This window comes from Magnolia sinica, chromosome 1 (assembly GCF_029962835.1).
Source record: "Magnolia sinica isolate HGM2019 chromosome 1, MsV1, whole genome shotgun sequence".
Lineage (NCBI taxonomy): Eukaryota > Viridiplantae > Streptophyta > Magnoliopsida > Magnoliales > Magnoliaceae > Magnolia > Magnolia sinica.
The window spans coordinates 49,967,461-49,993,580 of NC_080573.1; the positions used below are offsets into that span (position 1 = coordinate 49,967,461).

General features: G+C 43.0%; 1 protein-coding gene across 1 annotated transcript; it reads left to right on the forward strand.

Annotated features, from left to right (window-relative positions):
• The first annotated feature begins 2,434 nt into the window (after positions 1-2,434).
• LOC131246261 (uncharacterized mitochondrial protein AtMg00860-like) lies at positions 2,435-10,257 on the forward strand. Its single transcript, XM_058246198.1, has 2 exons — positions 2,435-2,798; positions 10,064-10,257. Exons 1-2 carry the CDS (start codon positions 2,435-2,437, stop codon positions 10,255-10,257), a joined length of 558 nt encoding a protein of 185 aa, XP_058102181.1.
• Positions 10,258-26,120: the final 15,863 nt, after the last annotated feature.

The following is a 26,120-nucleotide window of genomic DNA, read 5'->3' on the forward strand; positions in this document are numbered from 1 at the left end:
GGATGTATCAAGTGCACATCATGGTGGGGTCCACAAAATAGTAAGAGAGAAAGAGAGAGGGAGAGAGAGAGAGAGAGAGAGAGAGAGAGAGAGAGAGGGAGAGAGATCAGAGTAGTGGAGGGACCCCGCCACTATGGGCCCCTCATACAAATCATACATCAAGATGGGTCCCACCATATGTGGGCCCTCAATCATCAAATTCAAGCAAAATGATGCAAAACTAATCTTAGAAAAGCACCCACCTTTGATCTCTTCTTCCTTCTTCTGCCAATGCATGCTAGAGCTTCGAAGGAACAATTCAACGGTTGAGATGGACTTAGTATGGTGGGATTGGGTGGTAGGAAGGTGGGCCACACTAGCTCTCTCCCATGGAGCTTGGACGTGGGTTGCTTGGGAGAATGAGAGAGAGATGAGAGAGAGAGAGAGGTTGTAAGAGAGAGAGAGAGATGGGTGAGTGATGGGTGAGTGATGGGTGTACTTGGTTCTAAGAGAAAGTTGACTTTGGGGAGGGTGGTTGTACTTGGGGATGGGTGTTGTACTTTGACTAATGATGTGATTGATCGGATTGATTTGATTAGAGATTCTCTTGGGTTTTGTAATTACACGGCGTTTCCTCAAACGAAACGCGGGCCCACATCTCCTGGCCTGGGTATCGCCTCGGCGCGTAATATGCGGTGTTGGAACTGCGGTGATAGCGCGGTCTCTAGGGTATAATTCTCGAGTCGACTCGACTCTGAAATATGGGATACAACTCAGGATCGTACGTAACTGCTATCTACATGTCGCGGGTCACCAAAATTCTACCGGGAGGACTGCTGAAGCCTAAAGAATGGTACAGGCTAGGATACGGGTCTCATAACTGGGCCATGACCCAGAGGACCTGAGATCAAAGTTCTGGCAGAGACTGGAAGAGGAGGGCACCTTCCGGTAGCTCCAAATAGCACCTTCAGTAGAGACGGAGGGGCAGATCTGAGTTTAGGCAGTTCACAGCGCAGTCAGTAGCATCATCATCAACATAGCCAGCCGCTTCTTCATCCAAGTTGTTTTCCACTATTTGCTATGGATGTGGGCAGATAGGGCATCAGAGGCGTGATTGCCTCTCCCCTTGCAGCAACAGAGGCCACTGCAATTGCCTCCTCCCCATCCTCCTCAGTAGCAGCAGCATTAGCAGTGAGTACAGCATCAGGCTCCCACTCTTAGGCCTCCTCCTCAGCAGCAGAGGTAGTCAGGCAGGCCTCCACAATGGCCATAGCAGCAGCAGAGATAGCAGCAGTAGAGGGGACATGTACGTCCCCCACAGGCCTTGGGTCAAGTATATATTGCCGCACAGCAGGTTCAGAGTCAAGATCCACAGTCTTTAGGCTTGCTTCCTTTTCCAGCTCAGGGCAGATTCTATTTCGTGCAGCAGGTGCAGGGCCAGGACCCGCAGTCTTCTTTTGGTGGAGTCATCGAGGGTATTCTCCTTATTTCTGCTTATGTTGTTCATGTTCTGTTTGATTCTGGTGCTTCTCATTCTTTCATGGTCAAGGATTTTTGCCAATCGACCGGTATTTCTTTGGAGTCCGCATTTGAAGCTTTGGCCGTTTTAACTCCCTTGGGGAAGTTCGCTGTTTTGTGCCGTCATTGCCCTTCTTGCTCGGTTTTGGTTGGCGATATATTCTTATCCGTTGATTTTTTTATGTTGCCGATGGTGGAGTTCGATGTTATCCTGGGTATGGATTAGCTTACTGAGTACCATGATATCTTGGATTGTGCCATGAGGACGGTCAAGTTTCATATTCTCGGCTTGCCAGTGTTCCAGTTCATTGTTGAGCCCAGAGGAGAGCCGTTATCCAATTTGTTGGCTTGTATTATCGAGGAGTTTGTGGCAAGGTGTATTGAGTAGCTGCCAGTAGTTTGCGAGTTCTCGGATGTGTTCCAAGAGATCCCGGGTTTACCGTCGTGTCGGCAAATTGAGTTTCAGATTGATTTGGTGCCCGATACAGTGCCTATCTCGAAGGCCCCCTACCGGATAGAACCAATGAAGTTGTGGGAACCGCAAGAGCGGTTGGATGAGCTCTGGGAGTTAGGTTTTATTCATCCCAGCAGTTCGTCATGAGGAGCCCCGGTATTGTTCGTGAAGAAGAATGATGGCTCATTAAGGCTCGATGTGGATTACCGCGGGCTCAATAGGGTCACTATCAAGAACAGATACTCGCTTCCCATGATAGATGATTTGTTCAACCAGCTACAGAGTGCACAGTTCTTTTCCAAGATAGACTTGCGCTCCGGTTACCATCAGATTTGGGTCTAAGAGGAGGACATACCGAAGACAGCATTCCAGACGCGCTACAGTCACTTTGAGTTTCTGGTCATGTCATTCGGATTGACCAATGCACCCGCCATGTTCATTTAGCTGATGAACGAGGTCTTCTAGCCCTTCCTCAATCAGTTCATGGTTGTGATTATTGATGATATTTTGGTATATTCGAGGACCCGGGAGGACTATGAGGAGCACTTGCAAATTGTGCTCGAGACCCTCCGTGCCCACCAGCTGTATGCGAAGCTAGAGGAGTGCGATGTCTGGCAGGAGAAGGTGAAGTTCCTCAGTCACGTGGTGACAAGGGAGGGTGTAGCTATGGACCCCTCGAAAGTTGATGCAGTGTATCAGTGGGGCCAGCCCGCGAACGCTACTGAGATTCATAGCTTCCTTAGTCTGGTGGGATACTATCGACGATTCATCGAGGGTTTCTCCCGTATTGCAGCACCGTTGACTTGGTTGACATGGAAGGGTGCTAAGTTTGTCTGGAGTGACGCATGTGAGGAGGCATTTATGGAGTTAAAGGACCACCTCACGTCCACTCATGTCCTCACTCTTCCTGATGAGAGTGATGATTTTGTTGTGCTTATCGATCCTTTAGAGTTGGCTTGGGTGTTGTCCTGATGCAGCACGGGAAGCCTGTGGCATATGCCTCGCACTAGCTCAAGGTCAATGAGCTGAACTACCCTACCCATGATCTGGACCTAGCATCAGTTGTCTTTGCACTGAAGGTGTAGAGGCATTATCTTTATGGGGTTAGGTTCGAGCTCTTCTCGGACCATAAGAGCTTGGAGTATTTGTTTTTGCAGTCCGAGTTGAACATGCGATAGAGGCGATGGATGAAATTGTTGAAGGATTATAACTTCGACCTTCAGTACCACCCGGGTAAGGTGAACGTGATGGCGGACGTACTCAGTCATCAGCCACGAGGCATGGTGGCACAGATGATGGTTCGAGAGTGACAGATGCTCGAGGATGTTTCAGAGTTTGACTTTGAGCTTGGTCTGCATTCTTCCATGGTTCAGCTTTTAAGCTTATCGATTTAACCCTCTTTGGTTGTTAGGGTGTTTGAGGCTCAGCAGATGGACGGGTCACTTCAAGAGTACCGAGTAGAGGGAGCATTCGTGGAGCAGTCAGACTGGCAGATTGGTTCCATTGGTGGATTATGCTTTAAAGGTCGATTGTGTGTCCCGGATGTGCTAGAGTTGCTTCGTGATCTGATGACCAAGGCACACCGATTGAGACTTACCATCCACCCAGGCTCCACAAAGATGTACAGAGATACGAGGAAGCAGTATTTTTGGTTAGGGATGAAATGCTAGATTACTAGCTTCATGGCCGAGTGTGACACTTGCCAGTGTGTCAAGGCCGATCGCCAGAGACCCCCTGGTCCCTTAGAGCCGTTGAGTGTTCCAGTTTCGAAGTGGGAGCATGTATCGACGGATTTCATCAGGGTTTACCGAGGACTCAGCACGGTCATAATGTCATATGGGTTGTCGTTGATTGTCTGACGAAGTCAGCGCATTTCATTTCGATGCGTGCTTCTTGGACTATGGATCGGTTGGCGAAGATCTTCATTGAGGAGATAGTGAGACTACACGGCATTCTGGTTTCTATCGTATCTGACCGAGACCCCAGATTTACGTCTCAGTTTTAGAGGAGTTTCCAATAGGCGATGGGGTCCACTTTGCATCTCAGTACCGCTTATCATCTACAGACGGATGGGCAGACCGAAAGGGTCAACCAGATCCTTGAGGATATGCTCAGAGGCTGTGTGATTGACTTTACGGGCAGTTAGGATGAGCATTTATGCCTTGCCGAGTTTGCGTACAACAACAGTTATCAGGTGACTATTGGCATGGCTCCTTTCGAGGCACTGTATGGTAGACCGTGCAGATCTCCTAGTTGTTGGACCGAGGTTGGAGAGCATCGTCTCCTAGGTCCCAAGCTTGTGTAGCAGACATCAGAGGTTGTGGATATTATTAGGTAGAGGATGCGCACAGCTCAGAGCCGGCAGAAGAGTTTTGCTGATCGTCGGCGTCGACCCCTCGAGTTTGTAGTCAGGGACATGGTATATCTCAAGGTCTCGCCTATGAAGGGCATGGTTCGGTTTGGAGAGAAGGGCAAGCTTACCCAAAGGTTTATTGGACCTTTTGAGATTACCGAGAGTGTGGGCACTGTGGCCTACAGCTTGACTTACCTTCAAAGTTGTCCGGCATCCACGATGTGTTCCATGTATCTATGTTGCGGAAGTGTGGGTTGGACATCATTCCAGTGATTGATTGGCAGCCCCTTGAGGTCCGTGAGAATTCTTCCTATATTGAGCAGCTGATTCGTATCCTTGATCAGAAGGAGCAGGTTCTCAGGACCAAGGTCATTCCCCTGGTAAAGGTGCCAGTGGGGTCATCATTCGGAGGCTGAGGCATCTTAGGAACATGAAGTTGAGATTCGAGAGCGTTATCCCCATCTATTTGATGCTTGATTATTGTATGATTTTATGTATTGCCTTCTCTTATGATTACTGATTGATATATATGATGGTGTTTTTGCATTCCTTTTTATCCTAAATTTGGTAAATTTTGAGGACAAAATTTCTTTGTTGGTGGAGAGAGCTGTAAGACCCTAACCCGTGTGTGCACATCATTCCTTTAAGTCTCGCGGTCCTACCGGTCGAATCCCGATGACCCGCGACCTATGGATAGTGTTTACAATCATCATCAAGTTCGGTCATGTCGACCCAACTCGCATCAACCAGAAACCTATGCCATTGTGTCCGCATCAGTTCCACGGTTCCAATGCCATGTCCCGTGCGTGAATCTGACATGTACATCACAAGTTATGGGCCACGCTCGATATGGACCATTGATGTGTGATTGGTAGACCCTACCATGGTCATACACGTTTTCCCATGTGATGGGTGATTTCATGCCTAGGTGTAGGTTTCTAGAAACCCTATAGCTAGAGCCTAGCCCCTAACAACATTGGTTGCATCTCCCTAGCCGAATCATCCCATTTCTATAAGCTAGGTAGTCTCTTTTATAGAGATAATGATTATCTTTTTCTACAACTCCATAGCTACCTCTCTTTCCCTCTCATTTCTCCTCTTTCTTTCTCTTCTCCATTTGCTAGCAACCCCCTCCAACGTCCCACCCTATCCATATTTTCCAGCCACTTCTACCTAAAATCCCCTCCAATCTAACCCTTTTTAATCCATCTCACCTATAGAAACACCTTCATTGGAGCTCGTAGAATAAGGTGGTGTAGATTTGAAGCTAGATCCTTAAGGTGGGTGTGCATGTAATTGTAAATTCAGATTTCTTCCATTTCTTACTTGCTCTTCCCTTTTCTTTCATGTTGAAGCTTATGGGGCCCATCAAATGATGGTGGTGCCCCTAAGATTTCATAGATGAGGCTCATATCCCATCTTAATTGCATGCATGTTCCATGCAAAAGGCCATTCTCCATGGACCCCTACATGATCTTCCTTCTTTAATCAGGGATCTTTGTCTCATCTAGACCCTTGAACCTTCGTGGAGATTGCATCTCCACCATAGATCCCAAGTAGATCTTGTGATAGTGGAATGTGTATGCATGTGTGACGAGGGGAATGGCCTCAATGTAGCGGAGACCTTTCCCTTGTGGCTGAACCTTTATTTTCCTTTATTGATAACCTTCTGATCATGAGTGTGTGGCCCACCTTGAGGACTAAAAATATCCAGACCGTCCATGGAGGGTGGACGTCCATGACAGTCCACACTTGGACATTGGAGCCCCCTAATCCACCTATAAGGGCCACATGCAAAGGGTATTTTGTAATGGGAAGGGTCTGGATGTTTGTGAGGCCCACTGGGGTGGTCCATACCATGATTTTCTTACATTAAATCCCCTTTTGAATAGTGTTTATTTATTTATTTTCAGTTATTTGTTGCTGTCTAGAACTGTCTGGACAGATTTTTGGGTCATCTTAAGGCTAGAGTTTTGGACATTTGGTGGGGTGTTTGGTCCCATGTAATATATGTTTCTTGAAGGTGTGGACCCCACCTATAATCTTGCCAAATTTCAGCCTCAATTGACCTCATTTGAGCCTCCAAAAGGGTGGGCCAACATGGTTGGATTGTCAAATTTTCTGTTGTGCAGTCCAGCAACATTTGCCTCATGAAAGCCTCAATTCATAAATATTTCTACTATAGGTGGGCCACTTTTTTAGACTCCATCTTGTTGTATACATGTTAAGGGACCTTGGCCCCCATTTTTCAGAATTTTAGAGGCTCTGGACCCACTCCAATGGAGTGCCCAAATTGAGGACAGCAACATGCAGTTGCAGAACTTTCCTTAGAACCTTGTTGTCCTCTTTGCTATGATAGGATTTTTTGGGCCCCAGCCCAGTTGACTTTGTGTTTGATTTTTTAGGGCCCACCATCTGATGTTATAGAGGCCCATTAGGCCATGATTGTGGGGGCCATTGAGCTGGACCAACGGCCCTCTGGATGTCAAGCTGGGCCGATGTCCAACATGGCTGGCCGTCCCAGCGTGCAGGCCCACCATGATAGTGTGTTTCATCCATGCCGTCCTCCATCCTTGGGTGGCCCACATCGAAGGGTCCACCCTTGGTGGATGTCCCCTGTGAGGCCCACCTCAGTTTATGTGGAGCCCACCTTAATGCATTTTAGACCAGGCCATCTAGGCCTTGGACCGCCCAGGCCTTGGGACGCCGATTGTAGTTGGGCTGCACCTGGTTTTCATGCCAAATCCCCTTCCTCCATTTGGTGGGGCCCCCTGTGAATAATGCTAGCCCTTATGAGATTAATTCTCACATGATTTAACAAGTTTTTGGACTTCAGCAGGCCTAAGATATTGCGTGGGCTAAAAGTCCAAAAAGGGCCCCAAATAAACATTCATATTGCTAGATTTTTATTAGATGTGGGGCCCACCATTTTGAGGAATTTGGGTATTTGTTGCTCCCTTATATTTTAGAATATTCTTGGGCTTATTAATGCATTTTTGGGTCACCATTTATGATCACATGTGGACCCAAATACAGACTAGATTTTTGGGACTTCCAATGGGCCCAGATTGGGCTGGGACGTCCTAGCTTGGCCCAACAATATGTATGGGCTGCTTCCACCATTTTACTGGACTTGTGGGCTGAGGTGAGGGTGGAATTGGGCCTTTGAATGGCCACTTAAATTACCAGTTAGTGGGCTAATTTTGTGAGGCCCATTTCACCTAACTTAGACTTGTTTTTGGGACATGTATTTGTGTTCATGGGCTTCCCCCCAAGTCCAACTAAATGCAGGGATTCTATGGCCATTGGGACTTGGGCCTTAGGCCTTGATTCCCCTCTTTGGGCCCATATTGTTGAAGTAGTATTGGACCCTTTTCTTATACCTTTATGAGGGGCTTATGTATGCGGTTTGGATGTGGGCCTTGGGCCTAGTAGTTATATGGATTATGCTTGGTTATGCTTTTTGGAAAATGGTGGCAGAATGTCCCCATTTTGGACCCCTCTAGGCCCCTTTGTAAATAAGTGTGGTTGAATGCCAACCTTAGACTCTTGCTAGGCCCATCTCTATATTATTTAGGCCAGTAGCTTGTATGTTTAGTCTCGTGGGCTACCCCAGGTAAATGGGCCCCCACTAGAGGTTATATATTCCTTACGAGGGATTGTCTAATTGCCTAGACCCTGTTTGGTTAAGTAGAGAGTACATCTTCTCATTCACCTTATTGGCACCCTTATTCATCTTCATGGCCCACTCCCATGCGCATCATATGCATGCTTGGTTGAGGTATAATTGGCCATTGTGTAGGACATGTTGGTATCTCCCCGAGGGATGGAGCTTTTCCCTCTTGAGCACGATAGATGTTTGGGATTGATGCATGGAATTGCATAGCATGTGGATATTCGCCCTTGCCTTATCAGGGCCGTAGCCTCCACAAGTATATTGTTGATGGTCATGTGTGGATACCGAAAATGATACTTGAGCATTTGAGGTGCATAGGATGTCCCTAGGTGAAAGCCCCTAAACCTTCACGGTACCGAGGAGACGCCTCAACGCCGAGACCGAGTAAAAATCATGAGCACTCGAGTACCTTATACCATTAGGCCGCGACTCCCACTATTGCGAGGTCGGTTGAAATGGGGTTTGGCCTTACCCGCTTGAGTGAGGGGGCATAGATAGGCTGAATTTGATCACCTCGTGAAATGAGTCAGCTACCATCGAGCCGTGTTGGTGATTGGCTGTCCACATGCGGGTAGTGAGGTCTCTTACACTTGTTTGACTGTGCGGGTCTTGAAGAGCAGCAGTCATCCAGCAGTGTACTTGACCCCGGTGGATTCCTTATGGTGGAATTGTACTTGATATGTGGATTGGATATGGGGACTGACATTACTTCGCATTGGAATTGCATTGGCTGTATAAGCCATATGTTTCATCGCCTTGGTATGACGTCCAATACTCATGTATTACATTGCATAGCCTCGGTACGACTTACTGCATTCATAGCTTAGCCTCAGTACGGCTAGTGGCATTGGTATCTTTCATGGTTCCCTCTGCATCCTCCTATTTCTTTTGAGCACCATTGTCACACACTTACACCGCCCTCTAAGCTTTCTATAAGCTTATGAACGATTGATGCGTGCAGGAGATCCTAGGTCGGCGCAGTAGCGGTGGAGCATTGGATTGGAGCGTGCTGAGGACCTGTTGTAGAGTTTTCTCTTCCTTTCTTACCTTATGTATTTCCTTTTGAGCCTTATGTACCTATAAAAGTTTAAATTTCTTGTGGATTTTGCAATGCGTTTCTATGGTTACCTTTTGATATTTACTTGATATGATCTTGGGTATGCTCGATTGAATTAGATTTATGATATAGAAATTCTCCTTGTAGGATCCTAGGATCAGAACTTGTCTCAAGAGCCGAGAAAGGGTTACTATGGAGGCTGTTGCGGTCAGAACCGGCTATTAGGTTCCTTGTGATTCCAATCACCGAGTCCGGGGCGTGATAATAGGCGCCTTTGTTCCTTCCTATAGGACATGCCGCCCAGGAGAGCGACCCGAGCGACTCCCGCTACACCACCTGAGACTCCTGCTCCACCAGCTGAAACTCCCGCTCTACCACTTAGGACTCCCACTCTACCACCAGAGAACCAGAGATCCCTGCTCCCCAGCCTGAAGATGTCGTTCCTCCACCTGAAACCGGTGCGGATTTGACCGTACCCGTCAGTGTCTCTCAGTTACAGCAGATGTTGTAAGCTGTGACGACCGTAGTCTAGGGGTAGGGAAGGCATCCCATTGTTATGCCAGCCCAGGCAAAGCAGGAGCACACGAGTGCCCTTCTTCGAGAGTTTCGATAGCTCGATCCCCCACATTTCCAAGGCGAGCCAAACCCGACAGCATCCGAGAGATGGCGCTCTGAGGTGGAGAAGATTTTTGATACGATGCATGTACGACCCAGCAGCGGCTCTGGTTAGCCGTATTTCTTCTCCACGGTGAGGCCAACCATTAGTGGACCTCCGTTACCCATGTTGCAGGGCCTAATTTCGTTTGGACATGGGAGGATTTCATTGACCGATTCGACCAGCAGTACTTCCCCACCACATTCATCCACAACGAGTGTTAGAGTTCGAGACCTTGGTGAAGGGAGACATGTCTATGGCGTAGTATGCAGCTCGTTTCATGGCGTTATCGAGGTTTGCGCTATATTTGGTTGATGATGAGGAGCGGAAGGCCTGTCATTTCGAGAATAGCTTGTGTTATGGTTTTTGAGGCCATGTTATTGGGGATGAGCTTCCGACTTTTCAAGCGGTAGTACAGAAGGCTCAGATTTATGAGACTGAGTGGGTCGACACGCAGAGCGATCGAGACCAGAGAAGAGATCAGAAGAGGTGGGCCACCTCCGGTAACTCCCAGCAGCAGCAGCGTCGATGGCCGCAGAGGCACAGAAACTACCCCGCCGTCTGAGCATCGGCAGCACCCCTAGTCCACATCCGAGGCAGTTCGTCGGTGTCTGTCATGGGTGCGGTGGGACGAGACACCACTGGCAGGAGTGTCCCCGCCTTTAGCACCAGCAGCAGCGACAACAACTCCTACCATCGAGACCCCAGTAGCAATCGCGGCAACTACGACCACAGAGAAGACACACACCTCCCCGATAGGCACAGGGTAGACTTTATGCAGCCCAGCAAGACCCTTAGTCATCAGAAGGAGTCGCTGACGATTCACTCGACCAGGCCTTAGGACCATCTTGTTAGATTAATCGTTGATGAAATTCTGAGGCTACAAGGTATCCTAGTTTCGATTGTTTTTTATCCAAGATCTGAGGTTCAGTAGGGGTCACCATAGTGCTGATGAAGAGCCATGGGAGCGCGAGGCCAAGATTTAAGAGCGTTATCCCTATCTCTTTGATGATTGATTATATATTGTATCTTGTATGCTATGTTTCCTCTTCCTTATGAGTTATGTCTAATTGAGATGAATGTGTAAATTTCGAGGATAAAATTTTTATTAGGAGGGGAGAGTTGTAAGGCCCGTATCCTAGACCTACCGTTCTATAGACTTCCGCGGTCCTCCTGGTAGAATTCTGGCAACTTGCAATCTGTAGATAGCATTTGCCCACGATCCTAAGTCACATCCCATAGATCTGAGTTGGCTCGACTCAAAACTTGTACTCTAGTGATAGCGCCATCGCCGCGGTTCCAACGTTGCATCTCGTGTGCCGATGCGATACCCAGGCCAAGAGTTGTGGGCCCGCATTTATTTCGAGGAAAACGCCACACGTTTTGAATTCCAAGAGAATCTCTATAACCCATCATATTAATTAATCACCTCAAGTCAAGTACACATCCCATCACTCCCCTTAGAACACCCTTACCCTACCTATCTCTCTCCAATTCCCAAAGTTAACTCTCTCTCTCTCTCCACCCATCTCTTTCTTACAACACCATTCCTCTCTCCCATACATCACTCCATCTCATCCCATTCTCCACCAAATCCCAAGCCTCCATGAGAGAAAAATTCTAAGGAGAGAAAGCCTAGTGTGTGGCCCACTCCCTACCCCTAAATTCTCATCTCCACCCTTTAATCTTTATCATCCATCATCAAAGGTTGAGCATAGGAGCTAAGGAAGCCAAGGGACCAAGAAGAAGGCCAATCGGTGGGTGATTGCTAGGGTATATCTTTGTTTTGATCCATGGGATAAGTGGGGCCTACCGGTCAATGGTAGGGATCCCACTTGAACCCTAGGTGTGGTCGATGGCCCACCATGATTCATATGTTCATTCCATGATGGGGCCATTCTCCATGGACCCCATCATGATGTTTATTTTCCTAGTATGAAATGGTCATTTAGACCTTTCATTTTATGGCGGAAAGGGATCTCCACTGTTGATATTTTTTATTGTTGTTGGGCCTACATGTAATGGGACCCACTTGATGTATGTCTTGGATTACATGGAAGGGAGGGCCCATAGTGCCATGGTCCCTCCATCATGTCATCTCTCTCTCTCTCTCTCTTCTTTTCTTTTGGTGATGATGATGATGTGGGTGGCCCACCTATGTTGTATGTATTAAATCCATATCGTCCATTTTGGGACGTATGAACCCCACCGTGATGAATGGATTAGATCCACACCGTCCATCTGTGGACCACGTATACGTGGGGCCACCTCAATGTATATGGCTGGTGGGTGTAACGCCCCAAATTTCGTGGGTCGAGCAAAGGCTCAACTCTCGAGATCCATTGCATCACTTATGCAACATAGATAATGATGATTAAATGTTGTCCGTATTAGTGCATTAAACATGAATGGGATTACACTAAATCAGCATATCATACTCCAAAGACAATTAGATTATGCAAGCGGAAGACTGTGATAAATATATAAACATATAAGTGGTTGTAAATCCCAAGAGTATGAACATGTTACCAGGTTAAATAATTATATGTATAGTTCCAAAATTTACAAAATGATACAATGTAATGGCATCTAATCCGTATCCCTGTAACCCCGTCGACGCAACTCCAGGTCTACATAGACCCGCCAGAGAGTTGCATGTAGGAGAACTCCTCCTCGTCATCATAAAAGTCGGGCTCTGCCTCGTAAGCCTCGTCGTCATCTGAAACTAAAACAGGGTCTGGTTGGTGTTTTAAAACACTGTCCCAAAGTGGGAGTGAGTGATCAACTCAGTGGACCTATAAGGCAAAGGTTAACAAGTTATCAATTCAAATAAGTAGTAATGATAAAGCAGTACAACAATCATGTCTTAAGTACTCTTGTTAATGCAAGAATGATATGCTATAATGATGCATGCCCTCGCCTACACTCCCTCAGCGACATCATCTCACGATCGCGCATACAATACTCCTGTTAAACATGTGCTTCCTCACCAAAGCACATGCAATGCATGGCATGATCGTGTTAGCCAAGTTCTTATTTAGGCTTATTCATACAACTGGTTTGGGAAGCTAAGGTACCTCCCTTTATATCATTTACCCCAACAATGATCCATCTAGGGTCGTCAATCCTAATTAATCACATACGATAGGCAAGTTATAGGGTAACATCACCCCTGATTGAAAAGCAGTGGATAGGCAAGTTCAGGTCACTACGAAGAGGCTCGTCACCTCAGCGTAGGCCTAGTTTATACTCGAGGTCACTACGGAAAGGCTCGTCAACTCGAATACAGTGTCCTATACCACCGTATTCAGCTCACGAGTTTGGGTTGCTCAATGGACACTATGGGGAGGCTCGTCACCCTAGCGTAGGCCGACGGCTTGACTACGGTGTCCTATACCACCATGCCCGACTCATGAGTCTTAGTGGATCGTGGTACGAAGGTTAAACAGGCTTTTCATTGGTAAGTGGTACCTTAGATTCAAGCAGTAGCGTCCATACATGGTGAACATACATTAAACCAATTGGGTTACTTAACAAGCTTGACTGGTATGAGCGCACGTTAAATTAATCAACATGGAGCGCATACGCACTCCTCGTGGCCTAACCACTGTCGCTAATCACCGTACGACTCGGATTCATCGAACGTATCCGTTGTGGCGAATCTAGTTCGGTCATTGATCGTAAACCGTTACCGATTGCCTGGACTACATATTAGTCCCAATCATACTCAAATACAATAGGCATTCATATGTGATAGTCAAAACAACATGTGACAACCAATTCAAATATAAATCTCATTTGAGGATTTTAACAAACATATAGTGCACATGTTATCATTCATAAGCATTTCATCCATAAATCTCGTAGTAGCGAGATAGGTTACATGAAGGAAACTGTAACTATAGATACGATAATTGAGGATCCTATCTCAACGCCCTTATTAAATACATTTCAACAAGTAACTTATCATTCAGACATTTTATTAAACACTTAGACTACACATACCAACATACATGTAATAAATTAGTTATCACATACAATATAGCAAATCCTTTCACAAAGGAGTCGTCACACGTACAACAATCATATATTCTTAATCAATAATCATGGAAAGCACAAATCATAATTCCATATTCATTCAAACATTTCAACAAACACATGGAATGCATTATATTCAACATAATTTATATATATGTATAATACACAAAAAACATTGCATCTAAGTACATGTGACAGCAATCAAGTCAGTCATAAATCATTAACTAACATTAAAAGCCTTGAAAACCATAACCTAAATGTTTATAGTCCGCACCTTTCGCCGATACGCCAATTACGAACTCGGTTCGTACACTACGCCATTGTCTACGGCACAACGGCTACCTAAATCATGAAATAGGTTAGCTATTTCACCGTTTCCTCTATTCAGATTCCTAAAATAGATTAAGGTTTGGATTTCTTGCCCAAAAATGAATTCGGATTCGACGGTGTAGCGACACGGGAGAGATGATTTGGCACGTGGAGTGGTGGGAATGAATCCCAGCAACTATCTCTCTCTCTCTCTTTCTCTTCTCCTCACTCTTTCCTCCTCTTTTCTCTCTTCTCTCTCCTAGGGTTTTAGGAAATTCGTATGAAATGAGAGAGGGGTGGGTTTAGGGCTTTAAATAGGCCCAGAAGTGATGTCAATGGCCCCAGGGCCATGGTATACTTAGGTTATAGTCAAGAGGTGGCTGTTTTGGGCCAACGGAGCTCAACCGGAGGTCCATTACCTACATACGGTCCGGAGAAGGTTCCCTAACAATGGATCTATGTCAGGTTAAGATTTTGGTTTGATCGGATTTGTGGATCAACCGTGGACCAGTTTCAGTTCAACGGTTATCGTCACTCGATCAGGGCCACAAGTACATTGACATGTGTAGGGAAATTTCTCTGATCTAAGAGTTTAGTTTAGTCAGAATTTGACAGTCTAAAACCTTAAATTTGGCCTGCAAGTAAATGGCCCAAATCACTTAAGTTTGGGTTCATTTTCTAAAGATATTCGCATTTCTCACACACTTCGCTCCGGGCTCAAGTTGTGCATTTTTGGATACTATTTGGACTTGATTCCCGCGATGGTTGTCAAGTCCAGTAAGGCGGTCATAACTGTATAGTTTCGCAGTAGTCGGACTTTCGACGCGCGGTCCAGGTCCGATAGGAAGTTTCAATGTGCTCCTGAGACCAACTAGGTTTTGAGATTTCTCCTAGGTTTTTAGGTAATGTAGAGTTAACGATTCTACAGGTTTTGAGTTTTATAGTTCGTATAGAAAGTGGTTCAAGCTAATCTTCTAATTAATTAGTTTAACACTAAATTAATTTCTCATCTAATTTATAAAGGATTCGGTCCTTAGTGATTTTTGCTTGAGGTGATACTCAGGTCTTTGTACGGATTTTTCCGAGATGTTCCAGTGGGACACATGTACATGGACCCCACCTTGATGAATGTATTACATCCATACATTGGATGTCCAGCAGCCTTTGCTGCTGGACTGTATAAAAGGGAAGAACAACAGCAAGCTTTGAGTAAAAAAAAAAAAAATAATAATAAATAAATAAATAAATAAATATCTAATATATATTATATATGATATATATATTATGGTGGGCCCCAAGTGGGGACCCACCTGCGTTAAAAGTAGATTGGTTGGTGTACCTCACACCAGCTATATAGCTGATGTAATTAACATCAGCCAAGCTCCGTGGGCCTGACCTTGATGTATATGAGTACATCCACACCGTCCATCCATCAAGTGGGACCTATCTCTGCTGTAATCCCAGTTGTCCATCATCTAGATGGTGGGCCAGCATCCCACACAGTAGGCAGCTGCTACTACCCTGGATGCCAGCGAGTTCTGTGGGCCCCACCGTGAGGAGTTTGTTACATCCAGCTGTCCATCACATAGACCCGACTCACTGCACGTGTGCAATATCCAAACCGTCCATTTGCTAGGGCCCCACCTGCCTTACTGTTGTGATGATGTCAGTAAGTGAGGCTGACGTGAGGTATGTGATATATCTTCACCATCCACTGTCTGGACGGTGAGACCCACCTGGCACGTGTGGTGTCTGCACCGTCCAGCAGATGGGACGGTGGACCCACTGCAGATGTATGTGTTACATCCAATGGTGAGCTCGTCTTAAGGCTTGAGCCTAAAAATGAGGCAAATCCATATATCAAGTGGACCACACTGCAAAAAAAAAAAATGTGGGGATTGAATGTCTATCATTAGAAACGTTGGGTCATAGAAGCTTTGGATCAATAGGAAATTTATTTTTCCTCTTAATTCGGGTCTTCGTGACCGTATAAATAGATTAGATGGAAAATAATCATGATGGTGGGTCCTGTAAATTTTAAGCAGGAAAATCATTATCTCCACTGCTATTTGTGGTATGGTCCAGATGATCTTCCGATATGATTCATTTTTTGTGGGTAATGCTCTAAAATGATCTCTCATAATAGATGAATGGTGTAGATATTCTAGTTAGGACGATGGGTCTACCTTGATGTATATGAGGCCCATTGTTGTGGCCTACCTTGATGTACATGAGGCCCTTTGTTGCGGCCTACCTTGATGTATATGAGGCCCATTGTGATTGAAAAGGCCAAGCTAAACGTCCTAGAGGGGGGTTGAATAGTACAATGCCAAATTAAAAATAAATGTGGAATATAAAGATAGATTGCACAATCAAAAAGGAAAGAAGCACACATGAATAACAACCTCAAATGCACTAGTCTTGAGAGGTTGATACAAACTTAGTTCTAAGGACAACCTAACACCAAAAGCCAGAGGCTTATGGCAGGACAACCTTACTAGAACGTTTGTAAGTATCAAAAACCCAAACTAATAAAGAGGCAAAGAAAATAAACTAAGTTATTACAACATTCACCACAAATGCATAAAATAAATTACACCATTCACCACAAATGCTCAAAATAAATTACAACATTCACATACATAAGCACATTCAATCATCCACCACAACTCTGGGAATTATAGTGGTTTGTTAGTGTGTACACCAACTATTAGAAAATAGCCACACAACAACTCCACTCCTAATATCCACTCCCTGGGGATATTAGCGTTTGACTATCAAAAAGGTTTTCCAAGGTTCACCTTAAAACCTTAATTGTGTCTTTAGTTAGGCTTACACAATTATAAAAACCCCACACTCTGAGATTTTCTGGATTACCTCAGATAAAACCAAAAATGATATTTTCCTGGCACAACATCACAAACCAAAAGGGATATACAAAATATAAAGGATACTTATCTGGAAATTCTCCTTTTGAAGAAGCCCGGTAGAACCAATCCGATGTAGACGAAGATGTTCAATGTCCAGTCTTATAAATGAAAAGGTTCTAGTTCTAAATAATTTTTAATTAAATCAACCTGAGCTAGCTTGATTTGATTTTGATCTCAAGAAAGGGTAAAACACAAATCCATTCTTTAATATAAGATTGGAATGAAGATCACAAAATCAAATTACAAAAGCTAATAAAGAGAATCTAAAATGAGCATAATATAGCTTAATAAAATCACAAACTTATCTCTCAGAGTGGTGTCTTGATTTAGCTTAGAATGAATGAACAAACTCTGAAATTCGTGCTCTATTTATAGGTTAACAAGCTGTTCACTCGACTGGTCTAAGGGTCGGTTCGACTAGTCGAAGGACCAACTAAATTTTAAATTTTTTGTCATGATAAGATAAGATCGTTACTCAACTGGTCAAGTGGCATGCTCGACCGTTTGTGCTAATCTTTCCTTAAGTAGTTGTTTTGGGGTAATTAGCGCTTTACTCGATTGCTTGTGAAACTCGCATCAATCACTTTAAATTGTATCTGCGCATGGCTCTAAACGTGTAGATTAGTGAGCGCTACGTTACTGTGAAATCTGGGATCCATCGCTAAATCCGGTTGTTCGAGGAATTTTTGGAAGATCTGGATCGGACTGACCACGCGTCGAAAGTCCGATAGCGATGATCTTAGGCATTATCACCGAGTTGGGCTTGGTCTTCACCTCAAAAATCAAGTCGATCGGATTTCTCGGTCGATTTGGTTGAGTTCGGAGTGAAGAGTGTGAGAGCGGTTGGAATTTATTAAGCTTTTTATGAAATTGAGTCGTCGTGACGCTTGCGCGACGATTTTAAGCTATCGACCGTTGGATTCTGGACCCAATTTCACCCTCCGATCGGGATGGTTGGCCCAGGCATATCCTAGTGCTTGTGGACCGATCGACTTTCCGTGACCGTTGAATTGAGTGTGGTCCGCCACGGTTGATCTGAAGAATTTCAGGGCGTTACACTGACCTAGATCCATGGTCAGTGAGCTTAAGTCCGACCTTTCGTGGTTATAGGCCCACCAGAAGTGCTTCGTTGGATCGAGAAAGGCGTGCTTTGGTTATAACCTAAGTATACCTTGACCCTGGGGTTATTTCCATCATTTTAAGGTCTATATATAGTCCTTAAACCCTAGCTCTCATTTCCATACGAATTTTCTCTAACCCTAGCTTGGAAAGAGAGTGGAAAAGAGAGAGGAAGTGAGAGAGATTAGTTGGTGAATCACCTTGATTCTTCCTTGTTCTTCTTCACCTTTGAATCTTCACTTTGAATCGTTCCTTTGGCGATTCTGAGTTCTTTTGGGGTAAGTTAACCTAACCCTAACCTGTGTTAGAGCTTAGATTAGACTTGGTGTTGTTGTATCTCATTTCTATCCTTATTTTAGGGTATTCTTGCGCCGTTGACGAAGACAACTCGTCTAAATCGGTTCGGTCGTTCTTTCTTTGCTTAAGGTGCGGACTTTAAGTGTATAGGTTATGGTTTTCAAGGCTTTCAATCCCAGTTAGTGATTTATTCTTGTTATGGATGAGATTTCACATGTCAAATGTTATGTTTACATTGCTTTCCTGATATGCATGTGCTATATTGAGATTTGTGTATTCTAAGTGTATTTATAAAGTACCGTATACGTATAAAATACGCACTTGTGCTTGCCATGATTATTGGTCATGTATGTATGCTAGATGCATGTATGACAACTCCTTGGTAAAGGGAATTGCCTAAGTACATGTATTCCAACATACGTCATGTATGTTGTTCCTTGTATGCTAAGTGTTTGTAGAAATGCATGAATGGTCTACGTGTAACTGATTACACTAAATGCAGGCGTTGAGAAGTGGTTCTCAATACTTCTATGGATGCGCATGATTTCCTTTATGCATTTACATTCCAAGTTATTTAAATTCAAGCATTCCTATGCTTACATTTATGTTAAGTTGATATTCTTCAGATGTGTATGCACCATGATTTGAGTTATTGTTCCATTACTGTTTTACATTCCATATGAATATCTGTAGTAGTGTAATGTATTTGGGACTATGCCTTAGTCCAGGAAATCGGTAATTGACCCTATGGTCGTGGTTGAGATTGCTTTCGCCACGTGAGACGCATTAGACGAACCCGAGTCGTATTAGAGTTGTCGGCAGTGGTTCGACCACGCGGAGTGTTTGCGCACTCCATGTCGTTCAATTCAACGTGCGCTCGTGCTAGTCGAGTTCGTCAACTAACCCGATTGTCCAGTGTATGTTAACCATGTATGGACGCTACTGCTTGAATCTAGGGTACCGAACTTACCAGTGAAATCCTAATAACCATGGTACCTGATCCGCTAAGACTCATGAGCCGGACATGGTGGTATGGGACACCGTGGTCGAGCCGTCATACCCTGGGGTGACGAGCCTCCCGTAGTGACCAAAGTGAGCAACTTAATCTCGTGAGCCGATTATGGTGGTATGGGACACTATATTCGTCTTTGTCGGCCTACATTGATTGGTGACGAGCCCTTTGTAGTGACCTCGAGCATACCGGATACCGCAAGGAGGTGACGAGCCGATCTGTGGTAGTAAAGGCATGAAAGGCGTGCATTGATTGGTGACGAGCCCTTTGCTACGACCTCAACTATATGATCGTATGCAATGTCTAGGATTGACGACCCTAGTATGGATCACTGTTTGGATGGTGATATGAGGAAGGTATCTTAGCTTCCCAATCCTGTTGTGTGAAATGGACTAATAACAACTTGGTAATCATAACCATGCACCGCATTTGCATGTGCTTTGTAGATGTGGCGCACTTTGAGGCGATGTCATGCGTAACGTAAGATGAAGACGCTGAGGGTGTACGTGTGAGGGCACGCATCATATTGCATTCATACCTGCATTAATAAGAGTACTTAGGATTTATTTAATTGTCCTGCTTTATCATTACTGTTTGATTGAACTGATAGCATGTTAACCAGTGCCTTATTGTTCCACTGAGTTGATCACTCACTCCCACGTTTCTGGGGCGGTGTTTCACACCCACCAGACTCTGTCTTAGGCCCTGATGTTGCAGATGTGGATGCGACGTCTGAGGCAGAGCGGGAGCTGGATGACGACGAGGCTGCCTTCTCCTATATGCAGTTTTCAGACGGGTTCTAGCGAGCCTTGGTCTGATGCGCGGGATTCCTGGGATATTTTGGGGATTGAAATGATGTAATTTGATACTTATAACTTTGTTAAATAACACTTTTACACGATCTGGTTGTATATGTAATTCAGGGATTTACACTTGTACACATTTTTACTATAAGTCTTCCGCTTGCTTTATTCACTTATCCCTGAATCATATCTGCGTTTTGGCTTAATCTATCCCATGTTTATGTGCTAATACAGTCAACATACATCATTCATTAATTATGTTGCATAAGTGATGTTTTGGAACTCGGGAGCTGAGTTATGCTCGAGATCGTTACTCAACTGGTCAAGTGGCATGCTCGACCGGTCAAGTGGCCTACTCGACTGGTCGAGTGGGACAAGAAAAGCTTGCTAGACTTTGAGTCGAGCCTGCATGACCGGTCGAGCACTGTTCACTCAACTGGTCAAGCAATCTCCAAGACTGGTTGAGAGTCCAACAGAAAATTTTAAAAAATTGCAACAAACCTTGGACTGGTCGAGAAAACTCTTAAACTAGTCAAGCTAGTAGTTGGACTAGTCGAACAAGGACTAAGACTAGTCGAGAAAATGACTTATAAACTTATGAAATGACCCATATAAAATATGCAATGAATATGACTCAACCTATGGTCAATCTAGGGTCATCCATACCTTGTTTGTGAGTTGGAACCATTGAAACATCATTTGCTTCAGAACCTTAAATTCCTGTGATACGAGAAGCTTAAGTTCGATCTCTTGAACTTAAGCTTGACTTACGTTTGAGTTCTTGAGTCTTTAGCATATAGCATTTGAACTTCAAACTTGAACGCGAGTTCTTGAGCCTTAGTTCTTGAATTTGAGCTTGAAACCATGAACTTCAACAATCTTCTGTTCAACTTGAAAATGTAGGCAAGTTCGATGAAGATGTAGACAACTTTAAAATGTATGAACCTGATCAATTCAACTCAAAGCATGATACAAATTCTAAATGGTTTGGCACAACAAAATTTAACAACTCTTCAGGTGCTAGATTTATACTATAGCATTTACAATCTCCCCAATTATGAAATTTGTGACAAAACCAAATAAAGAATCATGCACAATAAAGAATCATGCACCAGTTACATGCATAAAACGAATCATGCACTATATGAGCAACAAATGATCAATAGTTCACATCTCCCCCTCATTCCAATACTCCCCCTCAATCCAGGAGAGATGATTTGCAAAACCTATATATATATATATAAAATCATACATCCCTACATTCCATTTCCACAATCACAAAATCATCTCCACAATTTCTCCCCCTTTTTGTCACAATATGACAAAGGAAAGAAATATAAAGATAAGAGATGAAATGAAATAAGAAAGGAAAGAGCATCACCATGACAATCATAATATCAACTTAAGGCATAACATCATGTCCATATAGTAAGAAGTAAAAGTATAAGACTAAGAATTATCCAAACACACAAAGAATAGAAAGAGTTAATACATGTCCAGAATAAAATAAAAGGCTAGTCAGATCCATACGATGGAGCACGAATAGATGGATCTATCTGATGTAAGTCCCTTGTTAATGCGACTAAGGTATTTGTGCATGTATTTGAATTGATTTTCCTGGGACACATGCAGACTTTCCATCTTTTCCTCTAGGGATCGCAATCTCTAATCAAAATCAGAAGGTTAAAAATCTGGATCAGCCGCAGAATCTAATTCTATCTCATTAAACAAGTCATCCATATTAACATCATCAGGAGGCAAAGCATCTTCCTCTCCAATTTCTTCAGCAACTCCTCCAGCACCCCCATCAACTTGGCCAGGAGCCAACCTTAGATTCATCTTATTAATGTTTGAATTGTTGAAGGGTAAATGATTAATATGAGCTTCTCCAATAGGCATAACCACACGACTATGAGTAGCTAGTGAGGTCATCAGAAATGCAAAGGGAATATCACTGTGACCAGGATGGAGAAGAAACTAAATGATAATGTAACAAATAAGAGGTGGAAGACATACATGAACACCAGTAACAACAGAATGAAGGATGCGAGTAATGAAAGAAGTTAGCTCAGTGTTGTTACCAGACCTAAGATACACATTAGAGATGAAAATACGATGAAGAATCCCATATCTGGGTAACATATATTTGGAACTGAGCGCAATACCAGAGTTCCAATCAGCATCCATGTTGCATAACACTCTAGTTAGCATTCGTTGCTCAGATTCAGAAGGTCTTGCCACTAAAGTAGAAATAGGTATTCCTTCATCATTTGCTAGAATATCCATCAATCGAGATATCAATGATGGTCTACATCAATAGGACCTTCTCTAGTTGTCACAGTAAAAGTTAAATTTTCAGCAGAGAAGTCACTTATACAAGCAAACATGGCCTGCACAATGGAATGGTATGTAGGACCGCCCCAATTTAATATGTTAGCCCATCCTACAGTTTGAAGGAAGGGAACAATGCCGAATGATTTCAAATGATTTGAGTTAACAGTCCGCTCAACAATCACATTGCAGAGACGAATATCCCCCACATATTCGAGGTCTTCTTCGGGTGAGCGAAGATGATGCACTGTGATTGAAGCGGAACAGGAAGAAGAGAGACCATGAGAGGATCTCTTCTTATTCCTACCTTCCATAGCACAAAGAATATAAGAATTACAAGTAATGTATGAAAGGAAAGATGAGTTTCAAGGAAATCAAAAATTTTGCTAGAAACCCCAATAAACCACCAAAAACCTTAAAATAAACTACAAAATCAAGGAAATGGAAGTGCAAAGAACCTAAATCCACAAGGAAAATGAAAAAGATGCACTAACCATGAAGGTATCGAAGGTGGGTTTGACCGATTGTGGTAGGGCTTGTTGGGGAAGATGAAAAAATGAGAGAAAAAGTGCTTTTTACACGACAAAAAGCCCCAAACCTGAGCAACTCGACTGGTCGAGTACATAGTCAACCGGTCATGCCATGACTGGTCGAGTGTGTACTCGACTAGTCGTGCACCTCATAAATTTTATATTTTTCCATATTCTTGATATTTTAAAATTTTATAAAAATAAAAACATGCAATATAGTACAAATAAACATAAGCAATTCAAATCATATTGCACATACCCATATCCAATTTTAATTTAGCAAACCTGTTTCTGTCAAGCAATTTTCTAAAAATGTCTGTAAGCTGATTTTTAGTCTGAATACAATCTAAAGAAATAATCTTATCTTCTACTAATTCACGAATATAACGATATCTAATGTCAATATGCTTAGTTCGTGAATGCCAAATTGGATGTTTGGAAATGTTAATTGCATTAGAATTGTCGCAATACAACACCATAGAATCTTATGCAAATCCGTAATCACTTAACATCCTCTTCATCTACACAAGTTGGGTGTATGCATTACCGGCTGCAATATACTCAACCTCAGCTATGAAAAGTGATACGAAACTCTGTTTCTTACTACACCATGAAACTAGGTAGTTCCCGTCATAAAGATATCCACCGCTGGTAGACATGTGGTCATCAATATTACCAGCCCAATCAGCATTCAAATAACCGGCTAATTGAACATTAGTATCATGAGGATACTAAAGGCCGAGTTTGGCTGAACTTACGACATATCTCAAAATGCGCTTTACAGCAATCAGGTGGGACTCTTTAGGGTCCGATTGATATCTAGCATAGATTCCTACATTGAATGCAATATCAGGTCGGCTCGTAGTTAAATATAATAAACTATCTATCATGCTGCGATACAACTTAGGATCTACACTTTTGTCTGTCGAATCCTTAGAGAGTTTAACCGTTGTACTCATAGGAGTATCAAAATTTTTACTATTCTCAAAACCAAACTTTTTCACCAAGTTTAGAGCGTATTTGGTTTGAGAGATAAATAACCCATCAGTAAGTTGTTTTACTTGCAAACCTAAGAAATAATTCAGTTCTCCAACCATGTTCATTTCAAATTTGGACTTCATTAAATCTACAAACTCAATAGTCATGTTAGAACAGGTAAATCCATAGATAATGTCATCAACATATATCTGTACTATCAGTATGTGATAATTGTGTTTCTTTATAAAAAGTGTCTTATCAACACTCCCCATTATAAAGTTATGACTTAGTAAAAACTTAGTCAATTTCTCGTACCATGCCCTGGGAACTTGTTTTAATCCATAGAGTGCCTTTTTCAGGCAATAAACATGATCAGTATGTTTAGGGTCTTCAAAACTAGTAGGCTGTTCTACATATACTTCCTCATGTAGATCACCATTCAAGAAAGCACTCTTAACATCCATTTAATAAATTTTAATTTTTTTGTAACAAGCAATGGATATAAACAATCTGATAGATTCAAGACGAGCTATTGGGGTAAAGGTTTCATCATAATCAATGCCTTCTATCTGAGTATACCCTTGTATAACCAGTCTAGCCTTGTTTCTTATAATATTACCAAGTTCATCAGACTTATTTTTAAAAATCCATTTAGTTCCAATAATGTGTTTATCATTAGGTCTAGGAACTAAGTACCATACATCATTCCTTACGAATTGATTAAGTTCTTCTTGCATTGCTACCATCCAGTTTTCATCAGTAAGCGCTTCTTTTATGTTGGACGGCTCAATCTGGGATGTGAAGCACACATAATTACAAATGTTTTCTAATTGTCTACCAGTGAGAGGGTTCTCAAGAATTTGATCAGTTGGATGGTCTTTAACTGACCACAGTTCAGTGTCATATTGACTAGATGAAGAGTCTGGTTTATTAAATAAAGAGACTTCATCATCTTCTGAACTTGAGGCAAGTGTATTCAGGTGATCATCTATAACCACATTAATGGACTCCTGAATTACACCAGTCCTCTTGTTAAGAACACGATACGCTCGACTATTTAGCGCATATCCTAGGAAAATACCCTCGTCACTCTTAGTGTCGAATTTTCCCAAATTTTCTTGGTCACGTAAAATGTAGCACTTGCTGCCAAAAACTCGAAAGTATTTGACAGTAGGCTTTTTATTGAACCATAGTTCATATGCAGTCTTATTATTAGATTTTCTAGTATAAACATGGTTAATGATATAATAAGCTGTGTTCACTACTTCAGCCCAAAGATTTTTAAGAAGTTTCATGCTATTTAACATTACATTAGCCATTTCTTGAAGTACTCATTTTTTCTTTCAACTACCCCATTTTGGTGAGGCGTCTTGAGTGTAGAACGCTCATGCGATATTCCGTGATTGCTACAGAACTTCTCAAAATTGCTATTATCAAATTCAGAACCATGATCACTGCAGATTTTAGAGAAGTGATTCCTTCTCTATTTGGATACGCTTGAGTATCTTTTTCACTTCATCAAGAGTTTCTGATTTCTCTCTCATGAAAACTACCCATGTATACCTGGTAAAATCATCTACTATTACTAGAATATGTTTCTTATTGCCTTGACTCTCCATTCTAGTCGGTCCAACAAGATCCATGTGGAGGAGTTCAAGGGGTTTTGACATGGTATTGGAGTTCGCTTTCTTGTGACCACTCCTAGTTTATTTCCCAATCAGACATTCAACACAGATTTTATCCAATTTCTTAATCTTGGGTAGACCTCTTATTACTTCACCTTTGTTCAGTCTATAAAGATTACGGTAGTGTACATGTTATGCCATAAATCGGTCTCATTGGTTTAGACCATGTAACACGATAACTTAGACGAGCTTAAATCACTGACTATATAGCATTTTTCAAATGTTCTGCGACCAGTTAATATCATAGAACCATTCTCATTAGAAATTTCATACCCTTGGTTGGTGAATTTTACGCTATGCTTATTATCATAAATTTGAGAAATGCTTAAGAGATTATGTTTACGACCTTTTATAAATAAGACATTCTCAAATGGAGGAAGATTATAAAATTGAACC

What these genes read in the sequence shown, in the direction of transcription:
- LOC131246261 (XM_058246198.1), top strand. Translation starts at nt 2,435, where the DNA reads ATGGTTGTGATTATTGATGATATTTTGGTATATTCGAGGACCCGGGAG. An exon ending in GTTTGTCTGGAGTGACGCAT is followed by an intron (nt 2,799 to 10,063) that starts GTGAGGAGGCAT and finishes ATGGTTTTTGAG; the next exon opens with GCCATGTTATTGGGGATGAG.